This window comes from Schistocerca americana, chromosome 2 (genome assembly GCF_021461395.2).
Source record: "Schistocerca americana isolate TAMUIC-IGC-003095 chromosome 2, iqSchAmer2.1, whole genome shotgun sequence".
In the NCBI taxonomy this organism is placed as follows: Eukaryota; Metazoa; Arthropoda; class Insecta; order Orthoptera; family Acrididae; genus Schistocerca; species Schistocerca americana.
Window position 1 is genome coordinate 1,004,049,514 of NC_060120.1, and position 21,697 is coordinate 1,004,071,210.

The 21,697-nt window shown below is 43.0% G+C and overlaps 1 protein-coding gene and 1 non-coding gene across 2 annotated transcripts in view; both read right to left on the minus strand.

Moving 5' to 3' along the window:
- LOC124596309 (histone acetyltransferase KAT6B-like) overlaps positions 1-9,169 on the minus strand; it is a 276,099-nt gene extending 266,930 nt beyond the window's left edge. The window contains exons 1-2 of the mRNA XM_047135411.1: positions 9,036-9,169; positions 7,398-8,174 (exon numbers count right to left, since the gene is read on the minus strand). Coding sequence (XP_046991367.1) covers positions 7,398-7,967 — 570 coding nt within the window. The 5' untranslated portion in view covers positions 7,968-8,174; positions 9,036-9,169. The remainder of the gene's footprint in view (positions 1-7,397; positions 8,175-9,035) is intronic.
- A 1,144-nt stretch (positions 9,170-10,313) lies between these two features.
- Positions 10,314-10,397, minus strand: Trnal-cag. Its single transcript has one exon. It is a non-coding gene; the product is annotated as a tRNA-Leu (tRNA).
- Positions 10,398-21,697: the final 11,300 nt, after the last annotated feature.

Here is a 21,697-nt window from a genome sequence, read left to right on the forward strand (position 1 = left end):
CTGACGGTCCCGACCGGCTTATTTTCTTCGCACCACGTAAGCAGTCAGTCTCTCTGTTTTTACCACCGATTGATTGTTTCGTATGTTACAGAGCACTTGATGATTTGTATGAAGTGGCTCAATCGTTACAACTGACACATCTAACGAAATAAGGGACACAAAAACGCCACGTCGCGTATTAGGAATCAACTTCGGGAGATGCTAGAGTAGTAACACCACAATAGGCTACAGTAGACTGTCATAAGTAAGCATAGACTACTGTAGTTTTACTAGTAGCTTTTGCCAGTCAAGGCTGTACCCTGGTTGCGAGAACGTTTGGTGGCGTTACAAACAACGCTCTTTACGCATGCGTTTAGTGTCTTACTAGATTTAGAGACACTGAGAAATGAAATACAAAAGGCCAGCTCACCTAAGGTTCATTTTTGTTCTGCACAATTATGCGATTACTTAAAAATTAACAATATTTATAGCAAAATTGAAACTGTCATTTTTAATTCAACTTTTATTAAAAAAACTTGTTTTGTAACGTAAAACAGTGGGATGCTGTAGTAAAAATAAAATAAACAGTACAAATTTACCATAAGGCACTAGCAACTATTTCCTCAACAATACGGTATAATAAGAGACGGCAAACCAAAAAAACTGCAATTAGGGTCTTCGTTGTGACATTTCCGCAGGTACATATTGTGATGATAAAATTTTAGAAGACTTGTACGTGACAGCACTTCGTGCTACGGCCGACTGCTGTCGATAGATATAAATAAAATGTTAATGCCTGTAAATAGAAGAGAAAGGTCGATATGGGTTGACTGCGCTGGAATCATATTCAACCGTCGAGGATTGAGGGTATGCGCATGGAGCGACTTTTGAAGAAACTATCACATAAATCTAGGAGTGGATAAGGCAGTATCAAACGGAGATTTATGAGAAGAAACTTTGAATGTTATTTAGATTCAAATGACATCGTTTAAAACCGTTGTTTGATCAGCTCACCGATTACTGGTCATCGTTTTTATGTTACACTACCAGAAGCCCATAGTAAAGAGCCGCGTGATTCGTTGTGATGGCACTGTTTTGCGCTTTGCCAAAACTGTGGTTCGGTAATTTTGGTACACTACATAAACCATGAATAGTAATTGCTCTGGTTGCAAAAACGCAAAAAAGTTTGGTGATCAATAAATTTTTATTAATTATAACATGCTATTTACATTCTATAAGGATGTAAAATACAAAACGGACTAACACTGAACGCTGTGCGGTTCTAATTATATGCTGAACAAACAAACAAGCGAAGGTAACTAGTTGGTTTCCATTTTCTCTCTTGCCCATTCATTCGTGTTTCTTTCACTACCAAATACTGTTGGTAATTTTACCATTAATTACGTCATTCATCCAGTGTACCAGAACTATCGAACCACAGTGTTGTCAGAGCGCCACTCTGACAAAACAAACCCGTGACAATGAATCGCGCGACTCTTTACTGGCTGCTTTCTGGTAATGTAACTTGGTAAAAACAGTTAACAGTAATCGGCGGTCTGATGAAACAATGGTTTTAAACTACGTGACTTGAATCTAAATAACATTCCAAGTTTCTTTTCATAAATCTTCGTTTGACGCTGCCTTATCCACTCCTAGCTTTATGTGATAATTCCTTAAAAATGGCTCCAGGAACATACCCTCAATCCTCGACGGTTGAATGCGATTCCAGTGTAGCAGCCCATCTCGACATTATCGTTTATTTACATTTATTAACATTATTTTACTTACATCTATCGACAGCTGTCGGCCGTTGCATACAGTGCTGATCACTTACAAGTACCCCAAAACTTTGTTTTAACTGTGCGTAGCTACAGAAATATGGATTTCGCAGCAGATGATACGGATCTACCTTCGATCATGTGTGGCAATGGCTATTCTTTCTTTTCATCCAGCTGTCGTCTGTCGCTTCATTAAGCCAAACATAGTAAGGTTGTGAACTGCGCATTTAAAAATTTCCGATCACCAACTCAGAATACCAAGCAAGAGATTTTAAGGAAATGCAGCACAGTGCAAAACAAGGAAAACCTATTTCTCAATGCCAGTACAGGGTGGAATATATTTGACCTTACGCAGTTGACAATCAGGGATATCCTGTGAAATATACGCATCTGCAAGCGGGAGCCAATGTACTCTTTTTCGTGCCAAAATTGAATTCTTGCTTTAAATATATAAAACTCCAGTTTAGAATACTTGTGTCATACTCACCTAAACAATTAGTAGAACTAAAACTGGTGTAACTGCAAATAACGTTTACTGGCAGAAAAAGTGTTTATTAACTATACGAGCAAAACGACATGTCAAGTTAGTTGTGGCTTTTATAGTACTTTGTGTATGCACTGAAAAAGAATAATCCAACAATTTTAATAGTGTTTCCCTTTTTCATTCCTGATATAATGACGGATTCAGATGTGATCTTGCATTGATTTACTGGCAACCAAGCAGCAGGAGAATTTTTCGTGCTTACTACGAAAAACTGGTGAGGAATTCCTCCTTTTGCAAAGTACCGTCTTGTAGTTTTGTTTTAACCCACATATGTTGCAGCACTTTATGAGCTGTCTTCAGTAGATTGTTTATTTCCTTTCTGAAAAATTGTTACTTGTTAACCTGTTGCGTCGGTTATACTCAAAAGTACATTTGCATTGTTCTCTGAACTTGCAAAAATTTATCAACTGAATTTATGATACATATCCGTTTCCATAAACCTATTCCGTTCACAATTTTAAACTGCTCTATCAGAGGTAATAACGAATCCTAGGGATTTACGTAGTTTCCATGTTTATTGGCTGATCACCAAAGTACTAACTGGTTTAAGGATACACTTTGTATAAGACTGATTTGTGATTTGCGCAATGCCCATACGAAATTTGGTTCGTTATCTGACATGGTCATTGACATAAGAATTTTCAAACATTTTGCTTTTCAAACTGGAATAGACTACTTCGTAGTTCATTTTTATCAAAGCAGACTTTCAATAGAAATGATCGAGCTTTTCGCGGTACTTTAAAAATTCTAAAAGAGTGAGCTAATTACGTTTCAAGTAACCGCACTTTCATACAGACATATTAACTGCTTAACGTAATACCACACACACTGCATGTAGCTTCATGAGTGTATGGTTTATACGGTGTGTTGATGCACAGTCGACATTTATAACGTTATTCAAAATCTTTACTAATTAACTGTTACACACCCTTGTCTGAATATCGACTCAGTATCAAGACGACTAATATCACGCACGGTCTGTTTCGTCTAGCGATGAAAGGAGATTCATTTGCGAACACCGCATAAAATTTAATGAATTTTCGAATTCAAATATAAATTGTTTCGGAATGAACGTTGTCTGTGAGGCAACGCTTTCTGTACTTTACAAGAATAAGTACATCACGTGTAACTTAAAACTGTCACGCGCATCTCTCTCACGATTTCTGAATCCTAAAAAAATGGGAATGGTGTCGTTCAGTTTGACTTTTCATTTATGTACGTAAGAAATGGAACCTTAACCGTTCCATACTCAGCACACGCTCTAGAGCTAGACACAGAAAACATTCTAAAGCAATTGTTTGGCACTGCCTTTTGAAGTTACTCTTGTCTTTCTAACTGCAATTAAATTATTTACGGTAGGACGACAAGACTTCGCGTATTTTACGAGGGCATCCTATTTTGGTTTAAATGTCCCGCTGTCAACTTGCTTACATTTCATAACTGCTGCAAAAATCTGCAGCTCATGCTGCGTTTGTTGTAAGCTCTGCCTTACATTAATGCTACTGCAGGAAGCGTATTCTCGACCACAAATGATTTATGAAAAGAATAGGTTTTGTGTCGAAACTGCTAAAGAAATAGTTATAACTAAGATGCATTTTCAGGTTACTTCATGTCTTTATTTTTATAAACTTCCATTTGAAAATATCAAACTCGTGAATGATATACATTATTCTGCAACATAAAACAAAAAACACTTTTCAGAAACTACCTACGGCGAAACTTCCTGGCCAACTATGATCGAAAAAAGTAACCTTTGTAAATAATAACCATTTTCTATCCTAGTCAAGACATCGTTTTTATTAATGCGATATATTGCATGTGACAACAATAAAACAAAATATTTACTCGACTGGTAATGGAATTTATCTTGCCAGCTCTTTTTCTGTGCAAATTTTTAAGAAAATGGGTCGATGATCTATGCAGCTGTAGCATTAACCAAGCGGTTAACATGAATCTACTATGTCAAAACAGTATTTACAAAAATTTCCACAAAATGTAGATTTATTTCAAATTCTAATTTGAATACCATATTTTGATCTTGAAAATCTGTTCGCCGTAATTTCAGCTCTGCCTGAGCACAGATTGTTGTGGCCGGTATTTTTATTTTTAACCTTCCTCCTGCAGCCAATTTTTATATTCTGGCAAACTGAAGGTGATTCTAAAGAGAAGCATGGTGCAGCATATGACTCAAAATGTATTAACAGCATTCTGTGGTGCAATGCTACCCAATTGTGTTGACGTATACTGCAAAACTATTTTCACCATATCATCAACAGAAAGTTGAAGGATAAGTAAGGTGAATCATTAGATTCTCCAACTAGTAATGTTCTTAAATACCGTACAAAAATTATATTGTCGTTACTGATTCTCTCCCGGAAGTTGGGAACTAGGATATCATTATTCAGTAAGAATCGTCCCACATTGTTGCACAAATGTAGCCGCACTGCAATAAACCCAGAGTCAAATGCCAGGAGGGGAGAGAAATTGCTAGAACCTTTCCTTTGACAAAACGTAAAACTAAGTATCACCAACGGCTGACGACTGCGTGTTGAAGTGTTGGAATCGAGAGAATGACGTCTAACATCCTGGCATAAGATAATCGAGCGAGTGCGATGCGAGCAAGAGAATCAGTTGGCCATGGTTTTCCGCGGTTACATAATAAAGACGCAGAACCCCAGCGCGCAGCCTCACCTCCAGCCGCCCTACATACGCAGTTGCCATATCGCGGCGGTCAGTACGGTTACAGCAGTAACAAGAAAAATATTTTTTTTTCACCAGTACAATCTACACGGTTGGAATTCAGCATGGAAATTTTTTTATTTATAAATTTAATGCGTAATTTTACACAAATTTCTGCAGTATTCGTTGCGTCCGTTTTATGTCGCATAAATCGGAACGTTCTCCCGAGAGATTGTGGCAGTCACTCCCTGCTGAATTCTACAGACACATTTACCTGACTGCAATCTGTGGTACGTGGTGAAAGTTCCCCAGCATTTGTAAATACGAAAAAAATCTAACGGTACTTCTAAAATCCGCACAATCAGTTATGCGCGCAGACTTCCGTTCTGATTTTGCTTTCAACTCAAATCCAGAAACCGCGTTCACTGTCGTATAGGTAACTAGATTTTTCAGTTTGTAAATTCTCTTCTGTTACTAAATGTCACTCTGCCAGAATCACAAATGTTTCGCATTACAGAACGCGTTGTAATTTATTTCGACTGCTGCGGAAATTATTTTAATAGTCACCAAATAGAAAACGGTATTATACGTTAAATAGCTGGATACTTTCAACTCTTAGAGTAATGAATGCTTTACTAACAAACCCATCTTCGGTCCTGTTTTGCTTACATGTGAAGGATGCTTCAAGGAAATATCGCCGATGAATAGGATGTTGAATATAATGTATCGCTACAAATTACTATCCATAGTTTAAATAATAAATCGCTGTCCAATTACAATGCACCGATGCAGATAATTATATTGGAGTCCGGAATCTCTCTCCAAATATTTGTGGATTTGGGTTTTAAACACATAGCATCGCTAAAAATGTACATGTGACAATGGAACATAAGAGGAATACAAAGAGACATCTAATCCAGAAACCCTTTGCATCAGCGTGTTTTGTTTCTAAGCAAATACGACCGAACAAGACAACGGGGCCGCGGCAACGGCGGGTAACGACCGCAGCGGAGGCAGCCATAGCGGTCGCCGGCCGTGGGAGTCGGACCGAGCCGTGCCGAGCCGGCCGCAACGGCCCTGCTCAGGCGACGCGAATTATTGATACCCGACCGCCGCGTTTACGGAGCTCTTGTCCCTGTGACGATTTCACAACGCGGGCGGATAATTCTCAGAACCCACGTAAGGTGTGGATGAAGTAAAATAAAAAATGTTGCTTCAAATATTGTCAAGATACATAAGACGAATAAAAGCTACACTTTTACCCGACGTTCGCGTGGTATTAGCGCCGCAAAAAATTTTTGTCCGTGAAATGATGGAGGAAACACAGTCTGCGCGGTGGTACTCGGGGAGAGAAAACACTCAAATACTACAAATGAAAAGTATTTTGCACCGCGTAAGGAATTCCTACTTCCTTACAGGCATTACACACGGTGTTCACATACAACCTCGCACTCATACAAAGCCTTTAAGTCAAAAGCAAAAAAAAGCAGTACTATTTGCAAGAGAACGCATTCTTACACCACCGGTTATTTCGATGTTATATGATATATAAAACAAATTAAAATTTTCCGTTGTGCCAGAGGTTGTAATAAGCTTTTATTGTAGATGGCCAAACTGAGTAATTTCATGTATATCTGTATTGTACATGAGAGTTTCTATTTGTTCTAAATTACAAACACAAATGCTACGGGAGCTGACCACGCTCGTGTATATTTCATCACTTTGTGATGGTAATGTGTGCGGAAAAATTGTGGTATTCCCCTATGAAATGAAGTTTTTAGAATACCAAAATTATGTACTATGAGCTGTGTACGTCGCACCGATTGTTAAATACCCCGGCGATATCATTTAGATACTTTTACTATCCTCCGCCAGTAAAGAATTAAGAATTTAGAGGCATCACAGCCTGCCATGTAAACGGCTTCACTTCAGGCATTGGTACATAGTACTAAAATGTGCTGGATAGTAAGGAGCGCCTCTGCACGACCATCAAAATCATAGCTATGAGGTGGGGGTCTGTTGCAGTTTGGCGCGCTTTCGTCTGTTCCCTCCCACTCCCCACTCCTTGGACCCGCGGGGCACGCCCTAGCACGTGGTCCGCAAAGATAACGTCTGCACCAACTCTGATAACACATTGGCCTAAACTGTTTTTAAATACCACTACCAAATTCTGGTTTCATGACTCAATTATTTGAAATGCAGAGGTACGGATGAAACAAAATCACCACGAAATTATTGGCCTCACCCAACAAGCGCACAAATCTGCCACACAAATTTATCGAACGGAATATACAAATTATATCTCTCACTATGTAGAACATTATCCTTAATTTAAGCATCAAACATATCTTAAAATAAACAGAACAAATAGAATAAAATTACATACACATTGTTTAAAAGCAATTCTGTAGCCTTACCTTTGGTTCTGGACTTGGTGCCCTGCGCTGCTTGGGAGGCGATCCATCGGCATAACGTTTTGGAATTCCACCAGGACCGTACGTAGCAGGCCGAAATAATCTGCCATCCTGCGAAAGAAGTCCCCGAGCCACGGCACGCTTCAATGAAATGCGCAATAATGCACGGAAGTCTACATCATCAGACGTAATGTTAACGGCATGAGACTGGCGAATGTACTTTTCAATGCTTTTAAGCGTAGAGCCCTCTCTTTCATTTAATTCTCTCGTTGCTTTTACCACTACTTTCGTTAAATCTGTTCCTTTGGTAACAAGCAGCTGCCTGTTCTGTACTCCGCCAGGATCTTTGTACGAACTCTGGCCCTTGTTAAAAACTTTTAACACTGTACCCTCCTTAACTGCGAGCTCTAAATTTTCGGCAATAACTTCCTCCGGATAACTATGATGCTGCCTAATTGCATGGGAAATTCTCTCTACCGACGGCCTTTGTTTCTGGCTACGGATCTTTCGGATTGCCTCCAAGATCCAATTGGCCCACGTCGCCTGCGATACCGCCTCGTTATCCTTCATCATGAGGGTTTATAAAACGAAAGTAATACACTCTCACTCTGAAATAAACTCAGGTCTAGCCTATAGCACACGAAACGTATGAGCACTTCACACAGTCACATTCTTCTGAAAATTTGGCGACGGCACCCGGCGGGATATAGAAAACAGCGTCCCGCCTTTGGCCTCACCTTCTTCGGATATGCACATTTAACGAAAGAATTCTGCATGCATCTGAAACAAAAACGAAATACGTAAATACGGATTAGTTGTTACGGGGGCATTAAAAAGCTAATACTACGAAAACAATATGAAAGACAATCTGTTCTTGTTAAAAAATTCATACAAAACTCAAAATGAATAAATATGTTACTAAGAAACTTGCATTATTAAATAACAAATTAATAAGTTGCACTATTCGATGACATGAGGTCTATATGTACAACGACAGTGGTACTAAACAACGAAATTAAGCACAAATATATCCCGAATATTAAACAGTCACGAGCGCCACGATGCACGTAATGCGCGGACGACTGTTTCTACTTGAATGACGAGAGCGCGTCAGAACAAATCGAAATGCCTGCGCCTGAAATGCACTCAATCCACGGAGTGAAACGTTGCCAAGAAAACACTTTTCTCAACAAATTTTTACGTAAATACACGACGATCTCAAACAATAAAAAATGCACAACATGATGCGCTAGTATTCTGAGAACATTTTCATAAGGTCAGGTAAAATATTTCTAGTACATAATGCTGCCACTTCGGAATTAAAAGCGAACGTGTTCCGTTCCCAGTGATCCGATCCCGTCGGGCAGCCATCTTGGGCGGTTTTACCGATTTTATATTCCAGCAATTTCACTCTGTTTAAAGCACACTAGCCTTCACCACTGGAACGACAAGCTATTAAAAACTTCAGACTAAATTATTCACACCCTACCTAGAGATGACGATACTTTCCCGCTGCAAAAATGCTTATCAAAGTTCCATATAAACATTGTCTACCTATTACTTCACAAGTAGTGCACAGGCTTGCGCGGAAAAAAAATTCCTACTCAATTCCTAGTGAGAAACAGGTTAAGTGAAACTTACCTTAAGTTTACGGCAGTTACATTCGTGAAAAGAAATCCAAAACAATCCACAGTCACTATACACACGGCCGAAATTACGTCCTGTGGTGAAAACACAACTTCACGCAATCAACAAAGGTTTACACTACAGGCAAGATGGCTGCCGTGCATTCATGCTATAACGTAGGCTGTGAGATTATACGAGAATCTGTAGTTCAATCCTCACGTTTGGTATGTCAACAAGGATGTATGGCACATCTTTAACGCTATTGTCTGACACCTTACAAGCACTCAGCAGTCATTTTTATCAGATTGAAAGACATTATAGCAAATTAGAGAACCTCCTTATGATCAAAAGGACGCTATGCTGCTGTGAAAGGTTCGTTTGGCGGCTGCATGTAATGCGAAAATAAATACATTACAGTTAATTTGGTTGGCTTTTACTGTTTCATCACTTTAATCACTGGAAATGTCGGTTATTAGTTCATGGTGGCTAATTATCGAGTGTGTACATTAAATAAAGGTGTTATTCAAGATTATTATTATCGTTAATCCTATCACTGAGGTAAAAACGGTGCGTGTTAATATAATTAAAATAACTAGAAAACTGTTGAATTCTGTCACAATTTTCACAGGATTGATGTATATGCCTTAAAGAATATTTTATGATAAGTGGGTGCTACGGCGAAATAATTTATAGTAGCGGTACCTGAAACTACGAAAAAATATTCTAATTCCACAACAGCAGAAAAAAAGAATGAGCGCTCACTCAAGATAGTCGCGGCCAATTTTGGAGGCATTATAACCTATAAAACGCACGACACAAAGACATCCGAGCGTGAACTGACCCATTCATGTAATACTCACTAGTCACAGACCTCGTGCTGCCATCTCTTATCGTACCTCTGAAGCTGCGCCGATAGCTAAACCTCGAGAGAAGTATAGCTGCCGGAAAGCACATTGAAAACGTTTTCTTGCAACTTAGTGCGCTTTTTCGACGTGGTTGCTTAGTATCGTCGTGAAACTACTTACTAACGTACGAAGAAGATATATTACTCAGGTACGCTGTGAATTTTAATGTCAACTGGTATGTGTTCGGTGCTAAATCAATCTCAAAATGGATTACTCGGAGCTAACGTTCATAAATGTAGCGAAAAATCACGCATAATATGTAATGAACTTGCTTTAAAATTTTTAGTGCTGTCAGAAGGGGGTCAGGCTAAATGAAAACCATTGTGGTGTGATCTTCGGCATTGGCTCATATCGAAAGAAAATCAGAAGTTTAATACCGAAAAAATTTTGTCAGAAGTGGGATTCGAACCCACGCCCACAGAAGTGGACTGCGACCTGAACGCAGCGCCTTAGACCACTCGGCCATCCTGACATACTTCACATGTACGTACTTACTTATGTAAAGAACAACTATCATGAATCTTTCACATTGTTGCAAATATTTAAAACACAGTAATTCAACAACGAACTCAGGATCAAGCGTTTTATCTAAAAAGTAACATTTGCTTTTTAATTCCTGGACACATTACTTCCACATTATATTTCTACCCGAGAACAAACCCTTTTTCACAATGGGGCTTCACAATTCTTTTTTAAAAAATTCTAGTTAGTATCAAAATAACATTATTACTATTTGGAACCTAAAATCAATTTAATAAACATACGACACTCTGTCAACAGCAACCATTGTTACTCATTCTATTTTTCTTCGTTATTATACAGCTACTACCATTTATGGTTTACAGTCAGCAGTTACGAACGCTTGTTACGTGTTGTTGAGCACATATCACAGGTTATGAAAGAAAACTTCGATGGTGTGGATAAAAGCATCATTGACGATTAATTCAGATTTTCATTGTCAGAAAACATCTCTTTGTTGACGAAAGCAGAGGAAAGAGTTTAACGTCTCATCGATTACGAGGTTATTAATTACGGAGCAGAAGATCGAATTTGGAGAAGAAGGAGAAGGAACAGGCCGCGTCCATTTCAAACGAACATGGAAATGGTATTACACAATTAAGAGAACCCAGACGAAACCTACGGTTGGCCGAGACGGGGATTAGAACCCCGGTCCTCCGGAAATGAGTCCGCTGCTTAATCTCTGAACCATCTGGCAATGTGGTGCACAGACTTGCACTTTACGCACCACATAAAGTGGCAATTATGTGAATGTTCGGAATGCTGATAAACAACATGTTGTTGTTGTGGTCTTCAGCCCTGAGACTGGTTTAATGCACCTCTCCATGCTACTCTATCCTGTGCAAGCCTCTTCATCTCCCAGTACCTACTGCAGCCTACATCCTTCTGAATCTGCTTAGTGTATTCATCTCTTGGTCTCCCTCTACGATTTTTACCCTCCACGCTGCCCTCCAGTACTAAATTGGTGATCCCTCGATGCCTCAGAACATGTCCTACCAACCGATCCCTTCTTCTAGTCAAGTTGTGCCACAAACTTATTTTGCAGAAATTATACAGGATGATTGGAAATTCCCCCTACGTCATGCTGAGAACAGTGAGTGGGAATGATGGATATTGATGCAACTAGATGCATCCATGTGACGAGATGTATAATTTTTGGTGAGTCAGGAACAAACTATTAAACAATGTGTTATTCTCTCGAATGTGTACAGCTTAGGAAACGATTATGTAATTTATTCAGTTCTGGTATATATCACATTAATAATAAACTAAATGACAACTACTAAGGGACATATGGAACGTTCATTATTCTGTTTATAATACTCCTCGGGGTATCTTTGTTTCACTGACTGTACGCGTCCTGATTGATCCACAACAACAAGGTTAACACTGGGCTTCGTTAGTGCGTAACTAAATTAGCCTCATACGTAACAATTACTAGAGGTACAGTAGCCTGCTACTGAACTTTCATTCGGTGTACGTAGAACAATGAACATTATTGTTTTCTTAGTGCTTCTTTTTGCCTCGTGGAAACAATACGTCTCCAGTTATCGATTCGTATTCAAACCACTACTGAGCTAAGAAAGATTGATTTAACGTCCAGCCGACCGGTGTGGCCGAGTGGTTCTAGGCGCTTCAGTCCGGAACCGCGCGACTGCTACGTTCGCAGGTTCGAATCCTGCCTCGGGCATGGATGTGTGTGATGTCCTTAGGTTAGTTAGATTTAAGTAGTTCTAAGTTCTAGGGGACTTATGACCACAGATGTTGAGTCCCATAGTGCTCAGAGCCATTTGAACCATTTAACGTCCAGTCAATCTCTAGATCATCAGAAACTGAGCATTACATAATGTCCTCCACAGACTATACAACTTCTTAGTTTTCAAGAAGAAATTACGAGCAAACTCTGTTTTGGAACTACAGAGAGAAGGGAGAAACTTGAAATATTCACTAAGAAATGAAACAGTTTCAGGCGCTTCCAATAATTAAGTACCAATTCAATATATTTGATTATCCACACTGAGCGAAATATGTGGTTTCTGTTCGCTTGACTGTTTTGCACATAAGCATACTTCATCGTTTGATTATCTGCACATGGAGTGTGCGAACTGCATGAGCTACACTCTACCGGATAGTATCGCAACAGTCTTGAAGGAGTAAATGGTTGCGCCTAATGTTCAATGTAGCGTGCTAGTGTAACGATGACCGAGTTTAGAGCTTCAGGCTCCAGGCGGGATAACAATAACTGTTCTGTCGATGGCTGTAATAACTTCAATTGTAGCACGGAAGTTATTCTTATTTCCAAATGAAAAGCAACAAGCTATTAGACACAAAGCTTGGATCACAGCAATGAAAACGAATACAGCTGACTGCAAGCAATGGACTCCTGCAAAACAGTCTCGCATATGTAATCGACATTTCATCAGTGGTGTCTCCACAAGAGAACCTGACAGTCCAGGTTGCACATGACGCCAAAATTAACTTGGCTGGAGGTTGCAACACATGATATTACTGAAAGGTATCTACATCTACATCCATATCTACATTCCGCAAGCCACCTGAAGGTCATATTCATTTAAAAACATTTTGAAAATTGTATAACAGAGCGCAGTGAAATTAATTGTGAACGACCCACAACTGTGCGACAACGTGTCTTAATGTGCTCTCACTACAACAACAGTTTTTCAGTAAATTCCCTTATTGTTGTCACGTCATGAGGATTCGTAAGTTCATTTCAAAATTTTACAGTGGTAGAGTCGCTGACAGTTATATAACGGTTAATTGGGGTTTCTGAAATATATGGAACAATGCAGCAATAAGTTCACACTTACACTCACATTCGCCGTCGATCATCCTTCTGTCACAGATTATCTGGAGGAAAAAAAAAAAGATACTGCACATATTGCTTAGTATGTTGTTATTCGCCGCGCAATTAGAGGCGTCATGTCACTAACTGCCGGCCGAAGTGGCCGTGCGGTTAAAGGCGCTGCAGTCTGGAACCGCAGGACCGCTACGGTCGCAGGTTCGAATCCTCCCTCGGGCATGGATGTTTGTGATGTCCTTAGGTTAGTTAGGTTTAACTAGTTCTAAGTTCTAGGGGACTAATGACCTCAGCAGTTGAGTCCCATAGTGCTCAGAGCCATTTGAACCATTTGTCACTAACTACGCGGCCCCTCCCGCCGGAGGTTCGAGTCCTTCCTCGGGCATGGGTGTGTGTGTTGTTCTTAGCATAAGTTAGTTTAAGTAGTGTGTAAGTCTAGGAACCGATGACCTAAGCAGTTTGGTCCCTTAGAAATTCCCACACATTTGAACATGTTGTTATTGTTGTGATCTTCAGTCCAAAGACAGGTTTGTTGCAGCTTTCCATGCAACTGTATCCTTGCCAGCCTTTTCATCTCCGAGTAACTACTGCAACCTACATCTTCTGAATCTGCTTCTTGTATTTTTCTCTCGGTCTCCCTGTACGATTTGTATCTCCCACGCTTCCCTCCAGTACTAAAATTGTTGAACCTTTGATGCCTCAGAATGTAGCTTACCAACTGATCCCTTCTTCTAGTCAGGCTCCTGCCACAAATTTCTCTTCTCCCCAAATCTATTTGTTACCTCCTCGTTAATTACATGATCTACCGATCTAATCTTCACCTTTCTTCTGTAGCAACACATTTCGAAAGCTTGTGTTCTCTTCTTGTCTAAACTATTTATCGTCCATGTTTCACTTCCATACATGGCTACACTCCATACAAATACTTCCACAGAGGAATTCCTAACACTTAAATCTATTCTCGATGTTAACAAATTTCTCTTGCCCTTTCCAGTCTACATTTTATATCCTCCCTCCTTCGACCATCATTAGTTATTTTACTTCTCAAATAGCAAAACTGATCTGCCAAAAGTGTCTCATTTCCTAATCTAGTTCCCTCAGCATTACCTGATTCAATGTCCACCCCGATAGTTGAGTGGTCAGCTTCACGGATTGCCGTCCTACGGGCCCGGGTTCGATTCCCGGCTGGGTCGGAGATTTTCTCCATTCAGGACTGGGTGTTGTGCTGTCTTCATCGTCATTTCATCCACCTCCGGCTCGCAGGTCGCCCAATGTGGCGTCGAATGTAATAAGACCTGCACCAAGACGCCAGATCTGCCCCGCAAGGGGCCTCCCGGCCAATTACGCCAAACTCTCATTTCCATTTACCTGATTTAATTCGACTACGTTCCATTATCCTCATTCTGCTCTTGGTGATGTTCTTCTTATATTGTCCTTTCAAGACACTATCCATTCCGTTCAACTGCTCTTCCAAGTCCTTTGCTGTCTCGCCCACCATTACTGTGTAATCAGCAAACGTCAAAGTTTTTATTTCTTCTCCCTGGACGATAATCCCTACTCCAAATTTTTATTTTGTTTCCTTTACTGTTTACTCAAAATACAGATTGAATAACGTTGGGGATATGTTACAACCCTGTTTCACTCCCTTCTTAACCACTGCTTCCCTTTTGTGCCCCTCGACTCTTTAGAATTGCCGTCTGGTTTCCGTACAAATTATAAATTGGCTTTCGCTCCCTGTATTTTACCCCTGTCACCTTTAGAATTTGAAAGCCAGTATTCCAGTCAACATTGTTAAAACCTTTCTCTAAGTTTGCAAATGGTGTCAACATAGGTTTTCCTTTCCTTAAGTCCGCAGCTCGTGGTCTAGGGGCTAGCGTTGCTGCCACTGGATCACGGAGTCCCGGGTTCGATTGCCGCCCGGGTTGGGGATTTTCTCTCCCAGGGACTCGGTGCTTGTGTTGTCCTCATCATTTCATCATCATCATCATTCGTGATAGTGTCTAGATTGGACTGAACAAAACATTGGAGTGTGAAAAAATAGGGACTCTGTACAGGCGCTGAGACCAAGCTGTTGAGTACCTTACAAACCAAACATCATCATTCTTGTTTCCAGGGCTCTCGGGTGTTCAGCCGGATGTAATCTTTGAAGTCCCACGATATTTCAGCAAATAACCTTTCTGCCACCATCAGGTGGTTCTGATGGAATGGTCTGTCTGCTTCTCTCTCTCACCTTTTACTTTCCCATCCTTGGGGAAGTGTATGAAGGAGTTTATAGTCTCTTGGCTTTTACCCCACAATGTGTGTTATGTGTGTGTGATTATCTTTGATTGTTTCGGCTGTCAGTGTATTGTGGTGGTGTTCTGGTGGAGTCTTGTACTTGCCTGAGGTTGGCGAGATGTTGGGTATTTTAAGGATTCAGGATTGGTATTAGGACTCAGAGATTTTACGATTTTTCTCTTCGAATTAATCATGGAAGATGGTCATTGGGCGTTTGTGCTTATCACGGGACATGTCATACCGACTCTCGTAGAAAACCCTTACCATATCTTGGAATCTTTCTTTGAGGAGGGGGATTTTGGCAGCGGCGTGCAGATCGTCGACGGGGAATCCCATGGATTGATGTAGTGCCCTCCTGTGGGCACGGTTCTGCAGTCTCTGGAGTTTGTCCAGATGCTGCTCGCTGTGTATCCCCAGACAGAGCAGGCATATTCCATTACTGGGTGTTTGACTGTTGAGGACTGGGTATAGGATGAACATTCTGGTGCAGACCTTCCTATGGACCTCGTCTTTGTGCGGTTTCCACGTTAGTCTCGAGTATAGGGTTATGCTGGGATACTTGGCGGATCTGCGCCAGTGGAGTTGGGATCCAGGTAGGTGCAGGGGGCAGGGCGGAGGGGGGGGGGGGGGTGTTGAGGGGGTCCGCGTCTTCCAAGCCTCCAGGTGATCAGGATAGCCTGTGTCTTTTCAGGGATGATGGTGGTGCACCAGCGATGGGCCCAGGTTTCTGTGTTATCTAAAACCATTTGTAGCCTTCGGATGACCAGGTCCTTATTCGCATTTCGAGTGTAAAAGGCTGTGTCGTCAGCATACTGTGCATTGTGCACAAGGGGGGCCGTGGGGGCCGTGGAGTGTCTGCAGTGTACAGACTGTACAAAACAGGCTCCAGGACAGATCTCTGTGGCACCCCAGCACAAATACTCCTTTAGGTGGGGGTGGGTCGTTCTACATTGGCACAGAAAGTTCTGTTGGTGAGATAGCTTTGGATTAGTCTGACTATGCTCTCGGGGAACCCCTGTGTTATAGCTTGTATAATAGCACTTTAAGCCATACTGAGTCGAAGGCTTTGGCTAAATCAAGTAGCACTATCCCGCAGTAGCCTCTGTGGTTGAAGCCCTCTGTGGCTCCTTCCACCAATCTCATGATCTGCTGTGGGGCAGAGTGCTCCTGTCAGAATTCGAATTGGAAATCCGGCAGAAGTCGCTCATTGGTGATGTGACCTCGTACGGGTATTAGCAGGTGCTCATAGATCTTGCTGAGAGCTGGCAAGAGGCTAATCGGCCTGTAGTGCTGCGGGAATAAAGGGTCTCTCCCTGGTTTGTGTATCGCGACCACTTCTGCCCTTTTCCAGTAAGCTGGGAACTCGCAGGTACGAGTAATCTCGTTCAAGATGTTCGCGACGTGTTCGATAGCCGAGGGTGGTAGGTTTTTAACTAGGTGGTTGGTGACATTGTCGTGACTTGGCGTCTTTTTTGTTGGGGGGACCTAATTACTTTTGCCACATCTTCAGGGGCGTAAAGTGGGGGTTCGTCTTCTGGGTCCTCCTCAGCATTGAGGAAGACAGCCAGTTGACGACGGACTACCTCTTTATGTTCTTCATCCTGAGGTTCTGCCGCTTGAAATTGCTTCTCAAAGGTGTCGGCGAGGTCGTTGGCCCTTTCAGCATGGCTGTAGGCCAGACCCCACTCGCCGTGCAGTGGCGGCAACCTAGCGCGTCCATAGGTAAATTGCTTGGTTGCTTGCCATAGTGTGTGATCGGCTACTCTGAGGGCTGTGAAGCTGTTTTGCCATTGCTGGTTTTTGTGCTCATTAAGCACTACCTTCATCTCTTTCTGTAGACGATTGAGCAGCCTCCCAGTGGCCTGATTTCTGGTAATCTTCCACTCTTTTGCCACTCTGTTCTTGTGTTGGATTTGAGCTAGCGAATGTTCCAGGAGTTGTACTTGTGGGGGGCATGCCATCCCTTTGTGGGGGAATGGCATCTTCCGCTGCCTGCAATATGGTTCCAGGTAGGTCTTGTAGCGCGTGTTCTAGTGAGGGCTATGCCTAGCATTTTCGGCCTATCTCCAAGTTTTGGAAAATGTGTGGGCTCGATCGGACCCCATGTTTCGAAGTGGTGGTCGCGTGCTAGTCATTGCATTTTTGCGCCTGCTCTAGAGTTCCAATTGGGGTGTTTGGCTTTGAATTCGCCTCCTATTAAGAGTTTTTGTATCTTTCCCGATGTTGTTTTTGTGACTGTTTTTGGTGTTGCGGTGATAGGGCTATGTTGTCATCGCTTCTCAAAGGAGAAACCACTTCCACGTATGTTGCCCTTGGTGTGTCTGGTCTTGGGTTTACCCAAGGTTTGGTTATGTGTGTTGACCTGTTTTGTCTCTCTGTGTGGTTTGATGGGGTCGTGGTGTCTTGTTTTCGTGTGTGGGGGCGGCCTTCGCACCCTTTGCCTTCTGTGAGTGTTTTTTGTGGATCTTGCAGCCTTGGTATCCTGCTGTGTGGTTATTCCCGCATAGCGCACACCTGATCTGCCGGTCCATGTGTTTCATTGTGCAAGTCCTAGTGTCGTGGGGTTCGGCGCATTTTCTGCAGCGCACGGGCATCTGGCAGTGGGCGGCTATGTGGTCCAATCCCTGACACCTGAAGCATTGCACCACCTCGTTCTTGTGGTGGAGTGGCTCCATGGTGACAGGGACTCACAGAACAGCTTTGATCTCGCACCTGTTCTACGTTATGTCCAGCAATGTGACTTGAAATAATGGCCACTTACTCTGTGCCCGATTGTGGCCCATATGATTGACAGTTCTAACAACAAGCTTGTCTGTCTGCTCATTGTCGGTGTTATTTTTGTCCGTCAGTCGGGCTTCGATTTCCTTCGTCGAGGGTCCGATTGCGGCCGCCGACATTTCGATTGAGGGCGCCGACACCTGTCCGCTCCGTCGCGCTTGGTGGTGGAAGATGTAAAATCCCGTGGAGAGTCCCCGGCGGCTGTCGTGGAAGGGTCTTGTGTTCGCTTGAGGCGTGACCCCTTGATGGTGGGAAGTAAGGGTTTCCATACTTTGCTCAATTGAAAACCTCCCAAGATTGTTCGCTACGCGAATTTCAATGGCCTCCTTGAGTTTGCTGTCCCAGTGGAAGCTGGTAGGGGCCAGAATCTTGGTCTCTTCGTATTTCGCGTTGTGTCCAGTTTCCAAGCAGTGTTGTGCTAGTGCCGATTTGTTGCGCTGGCCTAGGCGCGTGTGGTGTTGGTTTTCTTTGCGGCGACTTCGGATTGTTTGACCGATGTAGGGTTTGCCGCAACCACATGCAATACTATATACGCCCGCTTCCTTGAAGCCAAATCCGCCTTTCACTGTCCCCAGTAAGGCGCGTATCTTGGGTGGTGGTCAGTAGACCATGTCAATTTTGTGTTTTTTTTAGCAGTCTCCCAAGTTTTGACGTCACGTTGCCTGCATACTGTAGAAAGGCAAGGCCAGGTTCCTGATCTTTTGACTGTTCATCATCTTGGTTGCGTGTTCATCGTCTGAAGCCTGTCTGGATCTGTCTATTCCTGTACCGATTCTTGCGGAACACATTTTCTAGGTGTATGAGTTCTTTGTGCAGATTTTGTTCATCCGACATCGAGTATGCCCTGTGAACCAGTGTGTTGAGCATCCCATTGAGTCGTGGATGATGGTGGCAACTGGAGGCATGTAAATATAAGTCCATATGTGTAGGCTTGCGGTACACTCTCCATAAATAAGTTGGCTACCACTGGTGAGAGAGGGCTCCCCATAGTCACAACGTCGGTCTGTTCGTAGTATTGGCCATTGAAGATGAAGTATGTGGATGTAAGTATGAGCCAGAAAAATTGTGTCAACTCGTGGCCGAATTTCTCGCTGATAAGGTGGATCGAATCTTCAGTGTGACCAGCAAACGGATTGTCGGGGGCCGCAATCGGACCGTCGGCGCAAGGAATCGAAGACCGATTGACAGACATAAATAACACTGACAATGAGCTCGGTGACAACTTCACAGCGAAACCAACAGGTGGGGGGGGGGGGGGGGAGGGGGGGGGACAAAATAAAGATCACTCTACACGACATCGAAGACTATAACACCATTAAAAAGGCCCTCACAGACAAAAATATACCCCATTAAACGTTCCCCACCACCAAGACAAGGAACAAAAACATTGTCATTAGGGACCTGCCCAGACGGTTCTCGGCCCAGGCAGTCAAGACAGACTTGCCTGCCCAGGGATTTGTTGTCAAAACCGTCGATCAGATGGGCAAAAATGCGGCAGAGAGTAAGTTGCCATTACTCCAAGTCACTCTGCTGGACATACCGCAGAACACGCGCGAGATCAAAGCTGTTTTGGCAGTCCCTGTCACTACGGAGCCACTCCGCTGCAAGAACAAGGTGGTGCAGTGCTTCAGATGTCAGGGACTGGATCACATTGCCACCCACTGCCAGATGCCTGTGCGCTGTAGAAAATGCGCCGAACCCCACGACACCAGCACTTGCACAATAAAATACAAAGACCCGCAGATAAGGTGTGCGCTGTGTGGGAAAAACCATATGGCAGGGTACCAAGGCTGCGAGGTCCACATAAAACACACAGAGAAGGCAAAGGGTGCGAAGGCCGCACCCCCCCCCCCCCAACACACACACATAAACAAGACGCTGCCACCCCATCAAACCACACAGAGAGACAAAACAGGACAGCACACACAGACAAAACGTGGGTAAAACCAAGGCCTGACACTCCAAGGGCAACATATGCAGAAGTGGTCTCTCTACCAAAGAACCACGGAAAAGTCGAGAAATCAACGCAACCCCTGTCACCACAACACCAGACACACACGCAAGAACAACACTGGGAAAAACACAACAACAACCAGGTCCACCAAGACAGAAAAAAGCTCTAGGCAATCACACACACACACCACCCACTCTGATCAATTGTTAGGCATTATGGTCCACACCATGAACCTCGTCATGAAAATGAAGGAATTCAGGGAGGCCCAGAAGCAGAACACTCAGATCCCAGTTGCACTTCAGGCAGCAGTCCAGCAGATGCTCCCCTCTGCGACTTCCTCAGTAGCTACAAAGCCCTATCATGGATAGACGACCAAATATCCAAGGCCTGACAATGTGTCTTTAACGCAGACGACATTGTTAATCAAGAGGTCGAGTTCAGAGAACTCTTGAAGGAGTTCTACATCAACATACGCATGATGGGGGAAACCCACCTAAAACTGGGAATAAAAGCGACAGTCCTCAACTATGTTAGCTACCGTAAAGATTGGCCAACCCAAGGTGGAGGAGTGGCCACTTACATAATAACAGGGATCCCCCATCACCAGGTATTCATACCAGCTACCAATAAAATCGAAGGAGTGGCGGTGGAAGAAACCACTGCCACTGGAGCCCTAACAATTGTTGCAAATTACCGACACCCACAAGATGACACAAATGAGGGAGATATAGCTGCACTATGGCAAATTGAAGGCAAACTCATAATAGGAGGCGACTTCAATGCCAAACACCCCAATTGGAACTCTAGAGTAACCTCCAGAGTAGGCGCCAAACTGCAATGACTAGCGCACAACCACCACTTCGAAACATGGGGTCCAGTCGAGCCCACACATTTTCCAAAAAATGGAGGTAGGCCCGATGTGTTGGACATAGCCCTCACTGGGAGGATCGCAGGGTTTGTGACCGCAAGGAAAATCAACAGAATGTCCTCCAATCACAACCCAGTGATTCTAGAGGTCGATGTGGGAGAATGGGTAGCACTCCCATGGTACTAGACGTCCTTCAAACGTACAGACTGCGAGCGAGACTGAGAAACTGTCGCCTCCGATATCGCTCACGCTCCATCTCCTACTGCCGTAACAGTAGAACAAACAGGACAAGACCTAACAGGTACCATCTTGAAGGCAGTGGGAGCTGCCACTCCCCCAAAAAGGGATGGCATGCCCCCACAAGTACAACCCCTGGAACATTTGCTTGCCCAAATCCGACATAAGAGCAGAGTGGCAAAAGAGTGGAAGATCACCAGAAATCAGGGCATCAGGAGGCTGCACAATCGTCTACAGAGAGAGCTGCAGGTAGCGCTCAATGAGAACAGAAACCAGCAATGGCAAAACCGCCTCATAACCCTCATAGTAGACGATCACACA